General features: G+C 46.0%; 1 protein-coding gene and 1 pseudogene across 1 annotated transcript; one reads left to right on the top strand and one right to left on the bottom strand.

Annotated features, from left to right (window-relative positions):
* Nucleotides 1–6,851: 6,851 nt before the first annotated feature.
* LOC149345354 (uncharacterized) lies at nt 6,852–9,299 on the top strand (annotated as a pseudogene).
* Nucleotides 8,954–11,356, bottom strand: LOC149345355 (uncharacterized). Its single transcript, XM_089547414.1, has 4 exons — nt 11,315–11,356; nt 10,744–10,900; nt 10,271–10,598; nt 8,954–10,202 (listed from the first exon to the last, which is right to left on the bottom strand). Exons 1-4 carry the CDS (start codon nt 11,354–11,356, stop codon nt 9,485–9,487), a joined length of 1,245 nt encoding a protein of 414 aa, XP_089403540.1. The 3' UTR covers nt 8,954–9,484.
* Nucleotides 11,357–22,116: the final 10,760 nt, after the last annotated feature.

Here is a 22,116-nt window from a genome sequence, read left to right on the forward strand (position 1 = left end):
CATGTCCTTACCTCAAAATTACAACACCGTGATACACGTGCACAAAAGAAAATTGGCGAATTATCGTGTCTGGTGTTCCCACACCAGCTTTTTAGAAATGGGTTCTGTGACATGGCGCAGTGTGTTCTCATCTGGCGTGACCCAGCCGGCTGATGCCAGCTCTGGCGTGCTTTGGTGTGCTGTTCCCTGGTGTGGCTGGTGCACCATTCCCGGATGATCAGGTCAAAGGGAGGAAGCATCCAGAAAGAAATTTGTTACCTAACATGTCTTCATAGTGAGGCTCAATGTTTGGACATACTATCGAGAATAAACTTAAGAGACCGCTGCAAGAGCATGCTGAAAAGTGCCAAATTGCATGCGTCACAGTTCGGCACGCACTCGCAGGGGTCTCTTAACTTTGAGCACGATAGTACATAGGAGCATGCACATATTACGTGATTCGTGTTCTTGACAAGCACGAAGAGCCAACACGCATTGAAAGAACAAAAAAATTCTCAAATTTGCCTAAGAGCCACCTTACCTTTATTGGTAGACGAAAGCAGCGAATGAGTCACACTGGAGGCGCCTCCAGTGTGAATTGCCTCTTGATTGCGTCATAGATTGCATCTTTTCCAAGAAAGTCGAATATGTTTCATTGCCTTGAATCCATCTGTGTGTAGCCACAAAGCCTGAATATCAAGGCAGAAGAATTATATATTTATTATGATATACACTGCTATGATGATCACAGTGCAAAGGCAACTAGCAAACGCTGCTATCGGTATTAAAGGAGAATGGCTAATGTGACAACACCCATGAATGCCTACACTGCATTAGAATCCCTTCGGCCTCAACATTTCTAAAATCCCGAGCTTCACAAATACCACCAGCCTTATTTCTAAATCATGACAGCTGAGCATTCAAGAAAAGTTAATTCCTGGCTAATTTCACTGCTCATGCACTGCCCCATATCTCTCAGAGCCTCGACATTTAAGCTGTTCATATTGTCCCTCACACGAGCTACTCTACGCCCATCAATTGACCTCTTGCACACAAGTGCACACAACACAATGCAGTGAAGTGCACAATGCAGTGAACACAAGTGCAGCGATGGCGTAGAGGTAGAGCATCCGCCTAGCATGCAAGAGGACCGGGGTTCGAATCCCGGTGTCACGCAATTCTCCACCGGATATATAAAAAAAAAAACTCCGCGTGTCGATGGAATTGCATAACCAGGCTTGGAGTGCGGCCTGATTTCGGTGACCAGAGCCGACAACGCACTTCCTCATCAGAACAGGATTTGGCCACCCTGGTGTAGTACTTGGCCACAACCTTCTATGAGCAAACCAATTAACCCTCGGCCCTCAGTCCCCAGCGGCTGCGGAGCAACTGACCAAGGCGGCGGTCAGATCTGTGACGCAGCGGAGGGTGCTAAGAATCTCTGGCTCCGGACAGGCCGCCATTGGAAACTGAACCTGGCAACGTTTAACGCAAGAACCTTATCAAGTGAGGCTAGCTTAGCAGTGCTGCTGGAGGAATTAGCCAGTATTAAATGGGATGTCATAGGGCTTAGTGAGGTTAGGAGGACAGATGAGGCGTATACAGTACTAAAGGGCGGGCATGTACTGTGCTATCGTGGATTAGCAGATAGGCGAGAACTAGGTGTGGGATTTCTCATAAATCAGGATATAGCTGTCAACATCGAGGAGTTTCACAGTATTAACGAGAGAGTGGCAGCTATCGTAATTAGGCTTAATAAGAGGTACAAGCTGAAGGTGGTGCAGGCCTACGCGCCTACATCAGGCCATGATGACCAGATAGTTGAAAGCTTCTATGAGGATGTGGAATCGGCAATGACCAAAGTAAAATCACAGTACACTGTACTGATGGGCGACTTTAATGCAAAGGTAGGTAAAAAGCAGGCTGGAGACAAGGCGGTAGGTGACTATGGCATAGGTTCTAGGAACAGTAGGGGAGAGTTATTAGTAGAGTTCGCAGATAGAAATAATTTACGGATTATGAATACCTTCTTCCGCAAACGAACAAACAGGAAGTGGACGTGGAAGAGCCCCAATGGTGAGACTAAAAATGAAATAGACTTCATACTGTGTGCACACCCTGGCATCGTAGAGGATGTGGATGTCCTCGGTAAGGTCCGTTGCAGCGACCACAGAATGGTAAGGTCTCGTATTAGCTTAGATTTGAAGAGGGAACGGAGGAAACTGGTGAATCGAAAGACTATTAACGAGTCAGCATTAAGAGGGAAGGTAGAGGAATTCAGAATGTCGCTGCAAAACAGATTTTCCGCTTTAACTGAAGAAGACGACCGTAGTGTTGAAACAATGAATGATAATCTTACAGCTATCGTTACAGAGTGCGCCGCAGAAGTAGGTGGTAGGATGGTTCGACAGGATACCAACAAACTATCTCAGGAGACTAAAGATCTGATTAAGAAACGTCAAAGCATGAGGACGTCTAACTCCACAGACAGGATAGAACTAGCAGAGCTATCGAAGTTAATAAATAAGCGCAAGGTAGCCGACATAAGAAAGTTTAACATGGAGAAAATCGAGCATGCTCTAAGGAATGGAGGTAGCCTAAAATCAGTGAGGAGAAAACTGGGCATAAGTAAAAACCAGATGTATGCGCTAAAAGACAAACAGGGCAATGTCATCAGCAATATGGATAAGATAGTTGAATTAGCCGAAGAGTTCTACACAAATCTATACAGTAGCGAATGTAATCATCAAGTTACTGAGGGAGGCAGTCGAGCACAGCAATGGGACATCCCGCCAGTAACGAAGGAGGAAGTTAAGAAAGCCTTAGGAGCAATGCAAAGAGGGAAAGCAGCTGGTGGGGATCAGGTAACAGCAGATTTGCTGAAGGACGGAGGAGAGATTGTGCTACAAAAACTAGCCACCCTGTATACGCAATGCCTTGTGACCTCGAGAATACCAGAAGCTTGGAAGAACGCTAACATTATCTTAATTCATAAGAAAGGAGACGTTAAGGACTTGAAGAATTACAGACCGATCAGCTTATTGTCCGTTGCCTACAAGGTATTTACTAAGGTAATCGCTAATAGAATCAGGACAACCTTGGACTTTAGTCAACCAAATGATCAGGCAGGCTTTCGTAAAGGATACTCGACAATAGACCACATTTACACTATCAATCAGGTGATAGAGAAATGCGCAGAATATAACCAACCCCTATATATAGCCTTCATTGATTACGAGAAAGCATTCGACTCAGTGGAAACCGCAGCTGTCATGCAAGCATTGCGGAATCAGGGTGTGGAAGAGTGCTATGTGAGAATATTGGAAGATATTTATAACGATTGCACAGCTACTATAGTTCTCCATAAAGTCAGCAATAAAATTCCAATACGGAAAGGTGTCAGGCAGGGAGACACGATCTCGCCAATGCTCTTCACTGCCTGCTTACAGGAGGTATTCCGGGGACTGGAATGGGAAGAGTTGGGGGTAAGAGTTAATGGAGAATACCTGAGTAATTTGCGATTCGCTGATGACATTGCCTTGCTAAGCCACTCAGGACAAGAACTGCAAAGCATGATCAATCAGCTAGACAGGCAGAGTAGAACGGTGGGGCTAAGAATTAACATGCAGAAAACCAAAGTAATGTTCAATAGCCTTGCAAGGGAACAGCAGATCGCAATTGGTAGCGAGGTGCTAGAAGTAGTAAGAGAATATGTCTACTTAGGGCAGGTGGTGACCGCAGATCCGGATCATGAGAGGGAAATAACTAGAAGAATAAGAATGGGGTGGAGCGCGTATGGCAGGTTCTCTCAGGTCATGAATGGTAGCTTACCAATATCCATGAAGAGAAAAGTATATAACAGCTGTATCCTACCGGTACTCACCTATGGGGCAGAAACGTGGAGGCTAACAAAGAGGGTTCAGCTTAAGTTAAGAACAACGCAGCGAGCTATGGAAAGGAAAATGATAGGTGTAACGTTAAGAGATCGGAAGAGGGCGGAGTGGGTGAGGGAACAAACGCGGGTTAATGACATCCTAGTTGAAATCAAGAGGAAGTGGGCTTGGGCAGGGCATGTAATGCGAAGGCAAGATAACCGCTGGTCCTTAAGGGTAACGGAGTGGATTACAAGAGAAAGCAAACGTAGCAGGGGACGGCAGAAAGTTAGGTGGGCGGATGAGATTAAGAAGTTTGCGGGGATACAGTGGCGGCAACTAGCAAAGGACAGGGTTAATTGGAGAGACATGGGAGAGGCCTTTGCCCTGCAGTGAGTGTAGTCAGGCTGATGATGATGATGATACAAACCTTCACACGATGACATGCCTACAATGAATTGGTCACTAGCTCCCATCCCGTAAGTTTGTCATTATCCTTTGTTTTGTGCTTCCTAATAAACCCCTAAAGCCCGTGTCACACTGCGGAAACACAACAACGACATGAACCAAGCACGTTCGCAAGCGAGCCATCAACAAGTCGCCTAACCAACTCCTCCCACAACTTCTTGTCACGAACGGCCGAGAAACGAGACAGGTTGCTGGGGTTTTGCCTCGGTATGACAGCTTCCGGGAACCGGAACAATAAACAACAGCGTTCGTGGACCAGGTTGGCGTTGTTCGCCGGCCGGGCGAATTTCCTGAAGACACCGCACCGACCAAACCAAGCATTTGCGGTGATTCACCGCTTTTGTGCCTTTCGTGCTTGGAAACGTCGTTTGCAAAGTGCAAAAATAAAGCGTTTCATTTCGTGGTAATGCTTTCTGCTGCGGTACGGCGTCTTGGAGGCGGGCGCATACAGACGGGAAGGCTGCCGTGGCCACCGTCGGCTGGCGGATGCGGCCGCCGTGGGGAAGCACGTTCGATCTCCGTCGCATTCTTGTGAGCAAGCGTACACTTCTGACGAACGTGGCTCTGTAGGGAGCCAAAAGGAATGTCTTGTTCGAGGGACTGCCTCGGCCGCGAGCTCCAGCAGTTTCTTGACGGGTTTGTGCGCGAGAACCACCCGAGCAGGAGCCGGCATACGAGTGTGCCAGTTGATCGCGTGAACATGCCGCCGTCGTACTCGTGCTGCCAGGAAAGGGACCTGATCGCGATGATTGAAGAGAGCGCTTTCCATGGGATATAACAGACCCAAAATATCAACGGCGTGATCTGAAGAAATCTGTGTTTCAAGAGATCGCTAGTTGGGACCGTATTTCACAGGTGAGCGCGAGTTACCAGTTACCTGTCCTGCTATTTTTGAACTTGAGATGAACAAGAAAGCAGTGGTGCATTTTTTTCTTTGAGATAGCAATCAGAATAACTTTACTGGATTCCCATTTGATTACAGGAATGATGCGTATAATTACACCTTTTTTTTAGTACTCCGACAGCGTGGAGCAAACTCGATGAATCTGCCGAGATTGTGGCGTGATTTGTAGTGACCGGCCAGGTTAATAATGCATTGTGGAGCAGCAGCGCAAAATACAAAATGCGTAGAAGTAGACGCGTGTAGCCCGTGTTTAATTCTCTCGCATGGAGTTTTCGAGAACGCTCAGGCGCCCTTCGCAGCTAGTTGACCATCCAGCGCGGTTTCTCTGCGGTGGCGGCTCGCCGTCAGAGTCAGAATCGAGCAAGGCTGCACCTCAGCCGCCGCGCACGGTCATAGTTCGTCCGATACCCTGCAAAACCTCCAGTAGCAGCGGCAGCGCAGGGTGTCTCCAGTTTTCGCGGCTGTGCACACGCACGGAGGAGAGCGCGCGAGCAAGAGCAGAGAAGCGCCGGGGAACGCGACTGAAGTGGTTTTTCTGGTGTGACAGAGTGGTTCTGAACAAGTGGCGCACATGAGGCCAACACAGGCTGGCGGGAGACAGCGACACGTTTACCCACTGTTCGTGTTGATGTGGTGTGACAGGATCGCCAACCGGACGAAAACACTGTTTTGTCGGACGGGTTGGCCGACTGTGTCCGCAGTGTGACTCGGCCTTAACAAATCCTGAGTTGCAATTCTCGAATACATTGACGGAGTGAATATATGCTTCTGTGCTAAATTCAGCTAAAACCAGTAATCACCTGTGAGTGCATCCATTTTCACTTGCGTGAGTGCCTTCTGCAGAGCCTTTTCCTTGCCTTCCGATGTCACCCTCCTGAGCAGTTGCCAATGAAGCTGCTCTGTGCCACTGCTTATCTTCGCCACACAGTTGTGGTGGCCCCCTGGAGATTTACTGCATATTTTTAGATTCCATCCAGGGTGTGTATACATAGCCTTTTCTGCCTCGAAACAGTAAATGACTGCACCTGCAGGAAACACACAGGCATAAAATTTCGATGCCATATTCACAACCAGGAATGAAACATTGATTGCGGGCATATGGGTCTTTAACGTCCCATAGCGACTCACGCTATGAGGAGTGAAGGGCTTCGGAAATTTCGACCGCCTGGGGTTCTTCAACGTGCACTGACATCGCACAGTACACGGGCCTCTGGAATTGCGTCACCATCGAAATTGCACCGGGGCGACCGGGATCGAATTGCATTTGGTGATTGCATAGTGTCATACAGTACTATGCTTTCATGCCTGTTCAAGCATGCAAGTCAGAAATAATTTAGTAGTTTGAAATAAACGCGAAACTTACACCGTGATAATGATGGTGTCATGCAATTGTAGTAGGTTCTGATATAAGGAAGGTTTTGTTTGGTTTATGGGGTTTAAGGTCCCTGATATAGGAGGTATTCACATGATGTCACACGCTAGGGTCCCTGCAGTCGGTCGCAGTCGCCACCATATTCGTGGTCGTCCGCTTCCGCCTGCCGCCGCTGTCCCGCTGTGAAACGACAGTGCTGCTGTGCCGTGTCGATGCGATGTCTTCAGAGGAAACAGTGCAGTGCAGGTCGCTCAGAATGCGGTTACGCGCGTACGCACGTGGGTTGAAAGAGCGTGAACAGTCGCGCTATGTGGACAAGGTGCGATTGTGCGGCGCGGTCGAACCTCTTGACTTGAATGAAGCAGAAGTGAAGTGCGACGTTAATCTTTTGCCACGTGTGGACCTCACTGAGATAAAAGATTACCTCGTCCATGCAACCAGCTTTATAACCAGAGAGCAGCTGAAATGCTACACGGCGTTAGAAGCCCACAATTACCTCACCAGGGGTTGGGTGCGGGAACCGCGCCTGAAAGTTCTTGCCGACAGCCGAGTTGTCATCGTAGGCAAGGTAAGCTCGTTTGTTTTCTTGCTGCACAGTTACGCGTTGCTTCACGGGATTAATTGTTGTGAACCGCAGTGATCTCGTGGTGTCGAGCATTGATGTGATTTCTTTTTTTAATCGTCGTGTTTACGAGAACGATTTAATGGTTTGGGAGTCATCGGCAGCGGCGGAAATGTGCCGACTGTTCAATCAAACACCACGAAATTTTACGCGTTTTGTCACTGATTTAAGCTCTGTGTACGCCAGCGATCGCGGTGTGTCGAGATGCGATGTTTGCTTTTTTATTTGGCGTTCCGCGAACACCTTTTGACTGCGCGTCTCACATCGGCAGCGCCGTAAGTTGGTCTTCTGTTCGACTGTAACAATTAGCTGCCGAGACACTGACATTCATACGTTTTGTACCAGATCTTCACTGCAGCTTTTTGGCGCACGCATGTACAGTGGTGGGTTGCTAATTATTGCACATAAGCTAATTGCTACTTCTACTTTTGTGGCACCATCGCATAGTTACGCGTAAGCAACGTTTGCATTTTTCTAACGCTCTGAGAGATAGAAATTCTAAAGGCTTTGTAATATTTTGTTTTTTCACCAGCTTATTCTCACTTTTATGCAGGTTCTACACTCTCAGTCAGTGAGTGACAAACCACTGCACCCCTGGCTCCTCATACACCAAGATGGCAATGTGCAAGCTGCCCATTGCACATGTAAGGCAGGCTTAGGGGAAAGCTGTTCCCACATTGGTGCAGTTTTGTTCTACATACAGGCTGTTGTGTAGAGACGGGATGGACAAGCTTGCACTGAAAAAGAAAATGCCTGGCTTCCTCCACCAGTACGTTCATTGAACCTAAACCTGCATCAGGTGTGAGCTTTACATCCTCAAAAATGATGAAGAGGATAATGAATGGAGAAACACCATGTCGTGTGAAACGGCGCTCAGTGAGCATTCAACCGACTACAGATGAGCAGTGGTCACAGTTTTTGGCAACATGCCACCGAAGTGGGAGCCGACCTGCACTGTTGCCTCTGGAGCCACAGTATGCGCACGCGTTCATCCCTGTTGCGACCCAGTTTCCAAGTGCCAGCCTCACAAACACGCAGCAGGACTATCAACCCACCACATGGAGTGCCGTGATGGAGAGATGTTCCCAACTGGCTGAAAGCACCACAGTGGATCCACAGGTACAGTATGGCTGGCCTTTGTACTTGCATTTCTTATCTAGCTCTGCTAACTTGGCTAGAGTATTAAAAAAAGCAAGCGAGTATGCCTAGGCTGTAACAACTTGCTTTGTATTTCAGCTTGCAGATAACATCGAGAAGAATACAAGAGAACAAGCCAAATGTACCAAGTGGTTCGCTTTCAGGGCTGGCCGCATCGCTGCATCTGACGCAAAGGCAGTCCGCCGAACATCCCTGAGTGACCCTGCGATGTCACTACTGAGAAAAATTTGTTACCCCGAAACCACAAGCTTTTGGTCCCCACAGACTGCTTGGGGGAAAGAAAAAGAATCAAAGGCAAGAGATGCTTACCAGGCTGTATCAGAAATAGTACACTTAAATTTTGCATGCAAAGATTCGGGGCTGCACATCTCAACCGAGCGGCCATACTAAGCCGCCTCTCCTGATGGCGTCATAAATTGCATCTGCTGCAAAGAAGGCGTCCTGGAAATAAAATGCCCATATAATGGTAGGGAAAAACATGCTCGGGAGCTCACCAAATTGAAGTCTTCCTGTATAACTCTTGTGGATGGGGCTGTCAAGCTCAAGAGTGACCACCCTTAATATTACCAGGTCCAGATGCAAATGTTTGTGTGCAAAGTGAACTACTGCGCCTGTGTGCTGTGGACACTAAAGGACTTTATTGTGATCCGTGTTTACAAAGATACGCAGTTCTGTGATACGATGGTGAAGCGCTGTGAACAATATTTAAAGACTATTCTTCTGCCCGAACTTTGCTTCCACTACTGGACCGAGAGAGGAGCAGTCGTGATCTTCAAGACACTGCTGAAAACAGTGAAAGCAGTGGAAATTTGCCAGAAAATACTGGAGACCCTGAGAGGAGTGACGGAAACCAACAAGACCCCGAGACCTAACAAGAGCAGGTTTATTGTTCTTGTCAAGAGCCTGAATCAGGCAAGATGGTGATGTGTGACAATTCTTCTTGCAATTATATGTGGTTTCACTTCAAATGCCTGGAGCTGAAAGCAGCACCAAAAGAAAATTGGTACTGCCGTGAGTGCAACAAGGTGTAGCACTTGTAGTGCAATAACTTCCTTTTTCCTCACATTAGCAGCATAGTGAACATTAAACATTTACAAAAGCTGAATGGTCTACCTTAGCTTTGTCTGGAGTCTCCCAAATGGAACAGTGGAGTTACTAAAATTGCATAGTGCTGCACATACAAAGGCTATCTTATCTAGCACAGTGGGTTGGTTTTCTCCAGATGCAAGCACCTCCACAGGCAGTGTGTACTTTGAAATTCGGTACTTATTGCGGAGCAGTCCAATGACTCTCTCGACGTGAATTTTAACATTTGTAAGCCTTCGAGTGTTTTCCACTTCACATGCCGAAAGTTGGGGCTTGCCTTTGGTGAAAGCAGGAATTAGAAGCTTTGCACAGTGAAGTCCAACACTGACCACGATAGTAAAGCCCCTGTCTGCCAAAACATAATCTCCAGGCTGGAGGTTATTCAGTACGCCACATGTTTCTGTAATGACCTTGTCACTTGTGCGTCCACACCATCCACGAGAAATAAATGTGACGACACCCTGTGGGGCAATCCCGATTAGATACTTGATTGTATTGTGGTGTTTATAGTTCGAATATGTGTGTGATCTTGGCAGGAGAGATGAAGGGCGCTCTATAAACACCTCGAAATAGCCGAGTATCACAGCTACCTTTGTCCCGAAAGAGTGCCGAAACGCCATTGGCATTGTTGCCTGCAACTCTACAGAACCTGGCCATCTCACAGCATGAGAGAGGCGAGCAAAGGCAACGTCAATCCAGTTTTTGACGATCCTTGACACAGTTGGCTGGGACATGTTAAACCTGCAAGTGACAAGACAACAGATTATTTTATACACAACACTTATCAACTCAGTGTAAGAGGCGATTACCTGTATGCGAAATCCTGCAATGGCACGTTTAAAGGAAGCCGGATGAGGAATATGAGCATCTCCTCGATGAGGGTGAGGCTGTTCCGGCATGTGTGTGCAATGCCTTCCTTAAGGACTTCAAGAAGGCCCACCAGAATGGTGAAATTCGGCAGTCCTGTGTAAAACTGCAACATGTCTTCATTCTCCTTCATACAGTCTTCGGTAAGAGACTGCTTGTTCAGTTTGTTTCGCACTTCTCCCAGCTCCACAAGCAAGTGGCGATTTTCATTTTCAGTTTGCTCAATTTGCTCCATTGTCAGGTCTGTGACTTGTGAAAAGTCTGCCTTCCCTGAAAAGATACCACCAATGTGCAACTTGCCAATCAAGTCACTGCAAGGACAGCATGACCAATTAAAAAAATTGGATTTCGTTCACTGACAGCCAAATGAAAATGTTACAACTTTAAACGTGCATAAACTCGAGTAAAGCAGTACCTTTGTCACCCTCATGGGAACATTCATCTCCGTCGGTGCATTCTTGATTAGGTGCCTCTCGAATATCGGGACAATCGCTAAAAAGCTCTTCATCGTCTCCCTGGGGCACTGGCGAATCTGTTCCAGAGTTGGTTTCATTCTGTACATTGGTATAGTGCTGCTTCAAATGACTTTGTGATTGCTTCGCCCGTCGCCTTTTCCTCGTGTACCTGAAAGGAAGTCTTACATTCAGCTACTTGAGAAATGCAAAATCATCAGGTTTCTTTTGAATGACGATGTTAAAAGCCTGTCGGAAGTAACCAGCGGCAATATTTATGAGCGGGTAAGTATGCATCCAAATCGCGGACGGTCGTACCGAGATGACGCGGCGTTGCTGTTTCCTTCGCTCCCCTGCCTAAGATGAAGGGAGGGCGCCTCGCCCATTATGTATGCTGGACGACCTGCGAAAATGCAGTTTTGTTATGTCGCTTGCGAACTACCTCTCGACGAGACGTGCAGCTGCTTTACGACGGCAAACTGCATGCAGTCGCTAACAGCGCGGAACCGCGATCTGCGGACTTCCAGTGCTTACCTGAAATGAAATGCCTCCCACAGACTCTGTAGTGGCAAGCATTGCGGTCCATATCTTTGCGGTTAATGCGTTTCGTTGGTACGTTTTGTTGGTACGTGCGCACTGATGGGTTACCACTTTGGGTATTCAATTCAATTCAATTCGTTTATTTCACCATATGCATAGTAGGAACTCTTGGGCAAAAAGCTGCTCGAGGCAGCTTGACAGGGCCCAAGAGACCACAACAAGGCAGGCCAGCGTGGCAATACAAACACCAAGGGAGAAAAACAAATATAAAATCGAAGCTGACATGTTCATACATAAGGACACGCAATATAAATCAAGTAGGTAGACAAGCAGTTAGTATTGCAATAGTGCAGTCAGTCATCAATGAGCGTATTACATTAGATGTTCAGTGTACATTCTAGATGCAGGAGAGACAACATTTTCAAAGTTCATTAATATACTAATTATAATACGAAGTCAGACATTTTATAATGTGGCACATAAAGGAAAACCTACTGCATGTATAAGAAGAAATAATAAAAAAAAGAAAACGCAGCTTACACATCTTTAATTTCAGAAGCAACAACTACATTAGACATAACAAAACCAACATTTTTGAAGTGAGAAACATTCAAGGCAGTGTTTAAAACTTTGTCATAATGTGTTAAGAAATCGCTGCCTCAACTGGTTTATCGTAGGCTTAGTAGGAAATATGTACGTGTTTAGAACCGAAGGGAGATTATGTTTTAGTGACTGATGTTTATAATTAGTTCGAAAGCGCGGAATGTACCAGTTATGTTTCAACTACCAGTTATGTTTCAATAACCAGTTTCAACTACCAGTTATGTACCAGTTATGTTTCAATGTTTCAGGACGATCGTCCTGAAACATTTTTGGCTTAGTGACTACAAGATTCCGTATGTTCCCACACGGTCTCTTCGACCGAAGGAACCTTTTTGTATTCCCCGACGGTCTACAAGATATGGAAGGCGTGTAAGAGATTATTACGTTCCCTTTCACTTTAACAGGTTACCTCCAAGTGTTCGCCGGGCAAAAACTAAATACAAAATAAAAAAGATGCTGCGATACATTAATTAGAGGGTTTACGATATCATGCATGTGCTTTACCACCTGTCAAGTAAATCTTGTGATTTCATTGGTTACTGCTGTATTTATTGCACTGATCTGAGGTATGGTCATGCCACTTTGGTTTTTCTTCCTTGCGATTTAATCTGATGATTTTTTTTTCCTTCATGTAACACGAGTCTTGTGTTTATTTTGTTCTCACCGTCATACTAATTTGATGTCCGTTATTTTGAATGTGTTTTTTTTTTGCCTGTGTGTATGTCTGCGCGGTTCCGCTGCCTGTCGGGCTCTGCCGCTCAAGCCCTATGAGGCTGTGGCAGGCCGGATTTCCGTACATTTTTTTAAATATTTGGCGCAATAAAGTATTATTATTATTATTATTATTATTATTATTATTATTATTATTATTATTATTATTATTATTATTATCAATGCTTCTGGTAGAAAGAATATGTTCGTGGCGCTGTAGTGATGCGGTTGCAATTACAAAGTCATGAAATGGGCCGTTTGAAGAATAAAACGTGCGCAAAATTCGGAAGTCGTACAAAGAAGTCACGGGGATTATTTTATAGGTTGCGAGCAAGTGACCAGTGTGCGAGAGGTATGGGTGATTTCCGATGTATCGCATGATCCTTTTTTGTAGTGTAAGAATTTTATGCTTATTGGTACCTGTAGTGGTGCCGCAGACAAAATTGCAATAGTGGATGCGGGATGCAAATAATGCGTGATAGAGCTGGATCTTTATCTGCGTAGGCAGGAATGTTCGACAGCGTGAGATCGCCCCGGCTGCTGCGGATACTTTCTTGCATATGTTCTCAACATGCAAGTCCCAGTTCAAGTTACTACTAAACGTGACTCCAAGTATTTTGTGGGATTCTACAATTTCAATATTTTGGGCTTCATAATTTATTGGGTGATTAACCTGAAATCTTTTATTTTTCGCTCTGAAAACAATAATTTTGGTTTTGGATGGACTTAGTTTCAGTCCATTGGATTGTGTCCATAAGGATAATTTTAAAAGAAAGTCTTCGCATTGCTTTACCAACATACCTACATCTGGCCCCGGCATAAGTATTGAACAGTCATCGGCATATATGATAAACTTCACTGATCTGTCAATGAGGACAATGTCGTTAATAAAAACATTAAACAGGAGAGGCCCTAAGAGGCTTCCTTGTGGGACGTCTTTATTAATGGGTAGAAAACTGGATCGGTGATTTCCCAGGCATACCATCTGTGTTCTGCTGCTTAAGTACGATTTAATCAATTCTAGAGGAATACCACGAACTCCATACCGGGACAGTTTATCTATGAGGATTTTATGACTCAAACAATCGAAAGCCTTCGTGAAATCTACAAAAAGACCTAAAGTAAAGAAGTTCTGATCGATGTTATGTAGTACATACTCTGTCAGTGTTACGAGAGCAGTTTCGGTTTATCTCCCGGCTCTGAAGCCATGCAAGTCTTCACTGAAGACATTTTTTAACGAAAAAAATTTCATTAGACGAGAAAACATGATTTTTTCCAGTCCTTTGGAGAAGATTGGAGAAGAAGATAATTTGCTACCGTGTTTTGATCACCACCTTTGTAGATGACGGAAACTCTTGAACGCTTCATTTCACTTGGAAATACGCCAGTTTCAAAGATAAGGTTGTATATGTGCACCAGCACGGGAAGAAGAAAATCTAACGCATGTTTTATCGGCTTAATCTGTCAGTTATCGCAGTCCAATGCAGCACTATTCTTTAGGTTATTGAAAGTTCTGTGCACTTCTGTTTCGTCTGTTGGTTACATAAAAAAACTATTTGTGGGGCTAAACCCTACATCTTGTCCTGGTTCTTGGTCTGGCGGCACCGTCTGTATTGTTGCAGCAATGTTGACGAAATGCCTGTTGAAATATTCAGCAAGGGACTTGCCAGTGAATTCGTGGCCGTCCACAGTGATCTTATCAGGGTGAAAGTCTGAGCGGTTGCGGCCCAAGACTTCGTTTAATGTTTTCCAGGCTACGTCTGGCTGTTTGCCTGAAGCATTAGCAAATAACTGGTGATAATATGCAAGCTTAGCCCGTTTTAGTTCGGCATTAAGTTTATTCCGGGTCTTTTTAAATTCTTCAAGTGACGCTGGTGTACGCGTACGCATAAATGAATGGTATAGATGGTTTTTATGCCTTATCATTTTAGCATGCCACTGCATTATCCACGGCTTTCTGATTTTCGTCGATGCTGTTTTGAAGGGAAAGTGCTTTGTGTAGACACATGTAAAAGTTTTGATAAACACGCTATACGCTTCATCCGCACTTGTCTTTTCAAATACAGAAGACCAGTTTACTGCACTTAGTTCATTTCTGAATGATTCTAAGGCATCTGTTGTTACGCACTGAAAGGAAAATGGATCGCGGGATATGCTCTTTGTCTTGTCTGGGTCTCTTGAATAAAACATGAATACAGGACAATGGTCACTGACATCGGACGTGATTGTACCAGCACGGTGAACAGTCGTTTCAATGTTTGTAATAATTAGATCCAATGCTGATGAACTCGATAACGTGACACGAGTGGGTGTAGAAACTATGTTTCTGAAACCAGTTGAGGACAATGTATATGTAAAGTCAATAGTTGTATTACTCTGCTCTAAAACATGTATGTTAAAATCTCCAGAACATATGAGTCGGAATCTATTTTCAGAGACGTATTCAAAAAACTGTTCAAAGAAATTGAAGAAGCATAGCATATTACCGCCGGGTGGGCGGTATACAACCGACACAATTTCATTGTTGGATCGCAGCTCCAGCATTTCATAATCCGCAGTAACCTTGCTATATTCTGGCACAAGGTCGTATTTTTTAGAAGCTTCTGTATATATAGCGGTGCCGCCTTTTTTAGGCCAGGGCGGTTAAGGAAAAAACCTTTGTAACCATCAAACGTAAGAGGGTTACAGCCTTCATAGTACCAGGTTTCAGTGAACATTATGGTGTCTATTGGAAAGGAAAATTGACTTAAAAGATTGTTAATGGCATCGTGTTTATTAGCTGCTGAACGGGTGTTGAAATGTAGAAGTGAAGCGCTTGCTAAGGAGACAGGTCTAATGGATTCCGGTAAAGTGAAAGTTACATAATCCATACTGTGCGCCTAAGCGGGTACTTCCGAGCTAGCTGCTTCTGAGCTTGTTATCTTTGAGAGTTCACGCTCTCCTGATATGTGTATAATCTTCGACTTTTCTGTTCTCTTTGCAAAGATTTTACCGTTAAACGACCACACAGATTTCCATTTGTGCTCCGTTTTCCTTTTGCTGGCTGCACCGAGTAGTTTTTTTAAGTGCAGAACAGAGATGCTCGTTTACATACACCGGTTCCGAGCCGCTAAAGCCTATGTCTTCGTTAGTTAGTCTGGCTTTCTTTGCCTTCCTGAGTGCCGCGTCGCGCTTTGCACGTGACTTAAACTGTACTACTATGTTGGATTCATTTTCATTGCGAGTTGGCACTCGGTGGCAAGCTTCAAGATCATCAGGAGTAATCGGGACTTCGATGGCATCTCCTATTTTAGCGACTATGTCAAGAACGTTCTCGTTTTCTAGCCTTTCGATGCCTTTGATCTCGATGTTGGCGTTTCTCGAGTACTGCTCCAGACTTACAATTCTTTTCTCGTATTCCTCACATTTAGCCCGAAGTGTCTCGTTCTCAGTTTCTAGTGCCATGTTTCTTGCGATTTCAGCATCTAACTTTTTTTTCAGTTCTTCAATTGTGGAATCCATGAATTCCATACTTTGGGCTGCGGTTCTTTGCTCAGCTCGTATTTCACGAAGTTCGGTGCGAAGGTCTCGTTCGGATGCCTCATGGGATATTCTCAGTTCATCTTTTAGCTTCTGGAAATCCGCTCTAATGTCTTCCTTAAGTTTAGGCAGGTTCTTATCCATTTTGAAAACAAAAACAATAAAAAGCACACACAAAAAGATTTCAGAACAAATCCCGAACTTGGCAGCAGCGACAAGACTACGGCATAAAGAAGAAAGCACACAGGACACTAACCTGCGACAAAGAGTAGAACGGCGCTCAGTCGTTGTTTCAAGATATTGTCGCCGCTGCCAAGTGTTCGCCGTGTTGATGGTGGTCCCTTATATGTAGTCGATGTTGTCGACGGGAGCGCCAACTGTGAGGCTTGTAGGGGATGATGGCAATGCCGCCAGGTGATAGTCGGGTTACGCCGCGTGTGCGGCTCCGTACGATAACGAGTCACAGGTATGTACGTGCGATGGCAGGCACGTGCGATGTGCTGTTGGTCTGTGGTTCCGTTCAACTGTACCGGCGGTGATCTGCGACAGAAAGTAGAACGGCGCTCAGTCGTTGTTTCAAGATATTGTCGCCGCTGCCAAGTGTTCGCCGTGTTGATGGTGGTCCCTTATATGTAGTCGATGTGGTCGACTGGAGCGCCAACTGTGAGGCTTGTAGATGTTGATGGCAATGCCGCCAGGTGATAGTCGGGTTACGCCGCGTGTGCGGCTCCGTACGATAACGAGTCACAGGTACGTGCGATGGCAGGCACGTGCGATGTGCTGTTGGTCTGTGGTTCCGTTCAACTGTACCGGCGGTGATCTGCGACAGAGAGTAGAACGGCGCTCAGTCGTTGTTTCAAGATATTGTCGCCGCTGGGGCAAAAACCAACGTTTGCCACATTCTCATCGTTCGCACTCTTCTGCGAGTGGGCACTGCACCCGTACACAGCACAGTTCACCATTGCAGGAGGCAGAAAAGCGGTTCGAAGAAAACAAAACGTACGCACGAACAAGCAGCCACCATCCGACGCGCGCGCCGAATGAACCCGACCACCGATATGGAGCGCCAGCCGTGACGAAGCTCGCGCCACCTGGTAGCGCGGTCTCAGTGAATACCTCCTATAAGGAAGAAGTGAAAACGGCAACTGTGTACATTGCCTCTTTATAACTTCAACTGTAGCAATCATTTAGGAAAATGACTTCGTGCTTATTAAAAATAACAGATTAGTGTGTGTAGTAGCAAACACCCAAAAATAAAAATAGTATGCAACAGTAGGAGCACTGCATGTGTTTCACACAAGAGGCTGGGCATGCTAAGAGCAATTCTGTAATTCCAGCTCTTCCACATGCCCTTGACACAACACTGAAATGTGCAGTACCTAAAGAATTTAAATGTGATAAAGGAGGAAGTGTAACACAAACTGACTACACACTAGTAGACAGAGGAAGTAGAAATAGTAATGCAATAACCAGCACTAAAATGCACTGGCCTTCACTGCAAAACATGATGCAATTACTCACGTCAAGCTGAAGAGCCATGCAAGACAAGCAAGTTTCTTAGAGTGGCTCAAGCACACCTACACTCTAGTATTTCTATAAAGGTGTGCGTGTTACAAGCCAAGTGCTTCTTTATTGCTATGCCTTTTTTCTCTATGAACCTTGCCGCTAAGTGCATGAGAAAAAGACGGTAACATTTTCGCATGTTACCTCTTTGTTGTTTGGTTTGCTACTCTTTGTACCTGGCTCCTTTCTATTTCTGAGTATGTACAATGCAAGCCATGTAATGTGGAAAACTGATAATGTAAACAGTTGTGAATGCAACATGCATTCATGTCTTATATCCTGCTCTTTTCGAGTTGTTTAACCATGCCATCAGGTAGCAAGCCAAAAAGCTTAGTTAACCAGGTCACTACAATCTCCTAGATTAATATATGTGTATTAGAGCAAGTATACTCACTGAAATGGCAAAAAACCTCACTTAGAGAGCGTTTTGTGGTGAACATGGAGAGTGATGCAAATACAGGGTCTGTTCTGAAAGTAGTAGGACTGGTTTTTTCCTGGGCGAACGGGCGGACGAGAGGTGGTCTGCGCGTGCAGGATCGTTGAAGGTGGATATTGGGAATGGTGGGGAAAATCGGCAGTCGGCTGTCGGCCGTTAAAGAGAGGAGGTCGCTTGTACTGTGAACGCTTGTCGAAACGTCTCGTCACGCAGAATCGTCGAGCGTTTACTGGATCAGCGATAGGCGATCAAATTTTGAGTAAATCTTGGTAAAATGGGCAAAGAGACTCACAACATGATTAAGGAGGCCTACGGTGACGCTTCCATGGGTAGATCAGGTGTTTTTGAGCGGCACAAGCTTTTCCGAGAAGGCAAGGAAAGAGTGGAGGAAGACGACCGCTTCAGACGCCCTTCGACCAGCAAGACCAACGAAAATGTGTAGCGAGGGAAACATTTACTTAACAGTGATCGTAGAATGAGTATCAGAATGATTGCTGATGACTTGAGCATTCCTCAAACCCAAGTTTTTCGGATCTTGACAGAAAACTTATCCATGAGGAAAGCGTGCGCGAGGTTGGTGCCTGGAGTGTTGTCAGAGGAGGAAAAGGCCAACCGGTAGGATCTTCTTCGTCATCTGAATGAGACCCCGATTTTTTGTCCAACACAAGGCGGCAACGCTGCCTCAGCCCCCCTACAGCCTCGACCTGGCCCTGCCAGATTTTGTTCTATTCCCCAGAATAAAATCGACGCTCAAGGGGAAACATCACGGATCGTTAGAGGTGGTTCAACAGGCCATGACGAGGGAGCTAAACAGCATTCCGGTCCAGGCGTTCCTGGAGGCGTACAAAAACTGCAAAACTCATTGGCAGCAGCGTGTAGGTGCGGAAGGGTGCTACCTTGAAAAATTGTAATCGTTTCTACTATTCTCTTGAATAAATTTTGTTTAAAAAAATGAGTCCTACTACTTTCAGAACAGACCATGTATGAGTGGTTTATTGTGGTTTAACGTCCCGCAGCAACTCAGGCTATGAGGGACGCCGTAGTGAATGGCTCCGGAAATTTCGACCACCTGGGATTCTTTAACGTGCACTGACATCACACAGCACACGGGCCTCTAGAATTTCGCCTCCAGCGAAATTCGGCCGCCGCGGCCGGGATCGAACCCGCGTCTTTCGGGTCAGCAGCTGAGCGCGGTAACCACTGGGTCACCGCGGCGGGGCTGATGCAAGTATGACTACTTAGCATGCCCCATTTTCCATTTACCACTCTCAGCTTTTTTGTGCACATACTGTATGAACAGTAAACAGTACTTATTTAGCGCACATATCTGGGGGCAGTAAAAATCTTGCAAATACAGTGAGAGGCCATAACATAGTAGCCAGAATAAAATCTGTGCCCCCTTACGAGAGAAGTTTTCACCAAAGCGGGTCCGAGTAAGTACTTGAAGGAATTGGTGAGCGCTAAAAAACCACGGAAAAAGGACGAACACACAGGACGAAGCGCTTTCTAACAACTGTTTTAATCTCAAAAGGAACATGACTATATACACACATTTCACGTCTTATCATGCACAGAAGAGGGAGGTACGCACGCGCTGACAAGAACGAAGGAAAGAAAAGGAAAACAGGTAAAAACTACGCGCGCTTACAACAGCCGAAGATTGCTATTCTTGAGATAGGTTAATTCAGTTCCCTCTAACACCACCGAAGGGGAGCTGACGCATTGCTCATCCCAAACAACGTGCATTGCGAAAGCTTCGATAATTTCTCTTTCCCGTCTGTTTCGAGCCCTACCTATACCCTTGGTGTTTTTAGCAGTGGTATGCATTTACAGTGGGCACAATGAGGTGCCAGATTCCAGGATTTTGCAATTTGTTCACATAATTTTTCGTGTTCCCGGAGCCTCTTGTTAAGGCATCTTGCTCGGGCAGCAACAAGCGTGCTCGGCGGTCGTCGAACAGAATACCCGCCGCTGTCGGCCGTGCTCTTTTCAAAGCTGATAGCGAACCTTCCAGATAAAGCGTGGAAGGTTCTAGAACTTTCTGGCACAAAGTAGAATTGGGTCCGCCTGGATGCGATCAATCGAGATAATTCTAGGCGCGTCTTGCGTCACAAACGAAGCGATAAAGCGGCGTGCCGGCAGACTTGAAGCATGAACAACTAAACACAACAAACAAACGCTACAAAGATTCGCGGCAATATTTTGCCGCTCAAGTGAAATCAGATGCCTTCGCCGGAAAGGTATCTGAGGAGCGCCGTGTGATACTGGCGTTACAGTAGAAGGATGATAGTTATCCTACGGCTACAACTGTTTATGAGGAGTGCTATGTGACACAGGTATTACAGTAGAAGAATAACAAGGTTGTCCTCCTGTCGTAATATCGCCTTAAAATGCTGTTCTGTAGCCCGTCACTTCATATCCGGCATCAAAGTTGCAGTTCTTGATGACGCCTTATTGAGAAGAAACGCAGATATACTATTTCAAAGGGAAATGCCAACACATGCCATCAACGCTCTGGTTCAAAGTAGACTAGCGCAATACACTAATCTGAACACAGAGTTTTAGAAAAACACGCTAAAGAAAACTCAATAGATACATGTGCTGTGCAACACACGTTGAATAGGCACAGACAAAGAGAACAGCCCCACAGTTGGACAGCGGAGACAGCCTTTTCAGTCAGAGCTCTTTTCAGACCTCTTCACTATGGACAGCAGGCACTTCACCTTCATAGCATCATAATTTGAATTTCAATCTGTGCATTCTACGGAAGATGAAGTACCCACAATGATTGTGTTAACGGGTAAGGATTCGTGTTGCCTGTTTCACACAAATACAAGGCAAAGTTTGAACAGACGAAAGTTAACTTGCTCACAGTTGAATCCACAATAAGCTCTGCACAGTTTAGGGTTCTTCAGAAATATTTAATCTGAAAAGGCTGTGTGAAAAGGCTGCAAATTGCTCGAGCTTATTTTCGGACTGGTTATTCTTCAACATCCAACAATGATTTTTCTTCGCGGTCGCCTGACACTAAAAACATTTTACAGTGGTGGTGGTGAAAAACTTTAATCAGAGAGCTTGAGGGTAAAAAAAAAACCCTGCTGCATGGTCGGTATCCTTAGTCCGAGACACCGCATGACGAGGCCCCGTCTCGCGCCCGCTTGACCAGAGCCCTTTGGGACTCCAGTGTGGAGCAGTTGAGGAGCGCAGTCTTCCATGCCTCTCGGGTGGGGGTGGGGGAGGGGGGAAGGTGAGGATTCTGAGTACATGCCCACACCATGTGAAAGATATCGCAGATCTCTCCACAGTGCGGGCAGCGCCCATCTGTGTTCGGATCGAAGTGTTTTGCTATTGCAGGACAGAGAAGGGTTCCTGTCTGCAGGCGCCGCAGAGTTCGCTCCTCCGCCTTACTCAGCCCCTTGGCAGGTGCCGGGTAGAGACGGTGGCTGTCGCAATAATAAATTAGGATTTCGCGGAACCGCAGAAGCGGTTTATGAGCTTCTGAGCCATGAGAGCTAGGATGAGGAGCCCGGTGTGTGAGCGCTCGGGCGGCCGCATCAGCGGCCTCATTGCCTCGTAGACCCTGGTGGCCAGGAGCCCAGATCACTTTTGTGCGAGTTGGATCGGCGAGAGCGCGTCTGAGAATTTGCGAGGCAAGAGGTGATATTTCGCCTGCAAGATAATGTTCACAGGCCCGGCGAGAGTCTGTGATAACCGTTTTCGATTTTGGATCGGCGGCAGCGAGAGCTATTGCGACTTCCTCCGCTCGTGTTGAATTTGGGGCCCGAAAAGATAGCCCATCGACATTGATTTCCCGGTGGACTACGGCAGCCGTGAAGAATCCCGCGGGCGACGGCCCTGTGATGTCCACGTAATAGACGCCCTCTTTATAGCCATATTGCCTCTCAAGCGTGCGAACCCGCGCTTGTCGTCTGCCTTCATGTGAAGCCATGTCCATGTTACGCGG

The sequence above is a fragment of the Amblyomma mixtum genome, chromosome 5 (assembly GCF_055824585.1).
Source record: "Amblyomma mixtum isolate Tamu chromosome 5, ASM5582458v1, whole genome shotgun sequence".
NCBI classification, from domain to species: Eukaryota; Metazoa; Arthropoda; class Arachnida; order Ixodida; family Ixodidae; genus Amblyomma; species Amblyomma mixtum.

Coding starts and splice junctions, on each gene's coding strand:
- LOC149345355 (XM_089547414.1), bottom strand. CDS start 11,356: ATGCTTGCCACTACAGAGTCTGTGGGAGGCATTTCATTTCAG. Junction 10,901..11,314: donor TGGGAGGCATTTCATTTCAG/GTAAGCACTGGA, acceptor CATTTGAAGCAG/CACTATACCAATGTACAGAA. Junction 10,203..10,270: donor TTGCAGGATTTCGCATACAG/GTAATCGCCTCT, acceptor TGTCACTTGCAG/GTTTAACATGTCCCAGCCAA.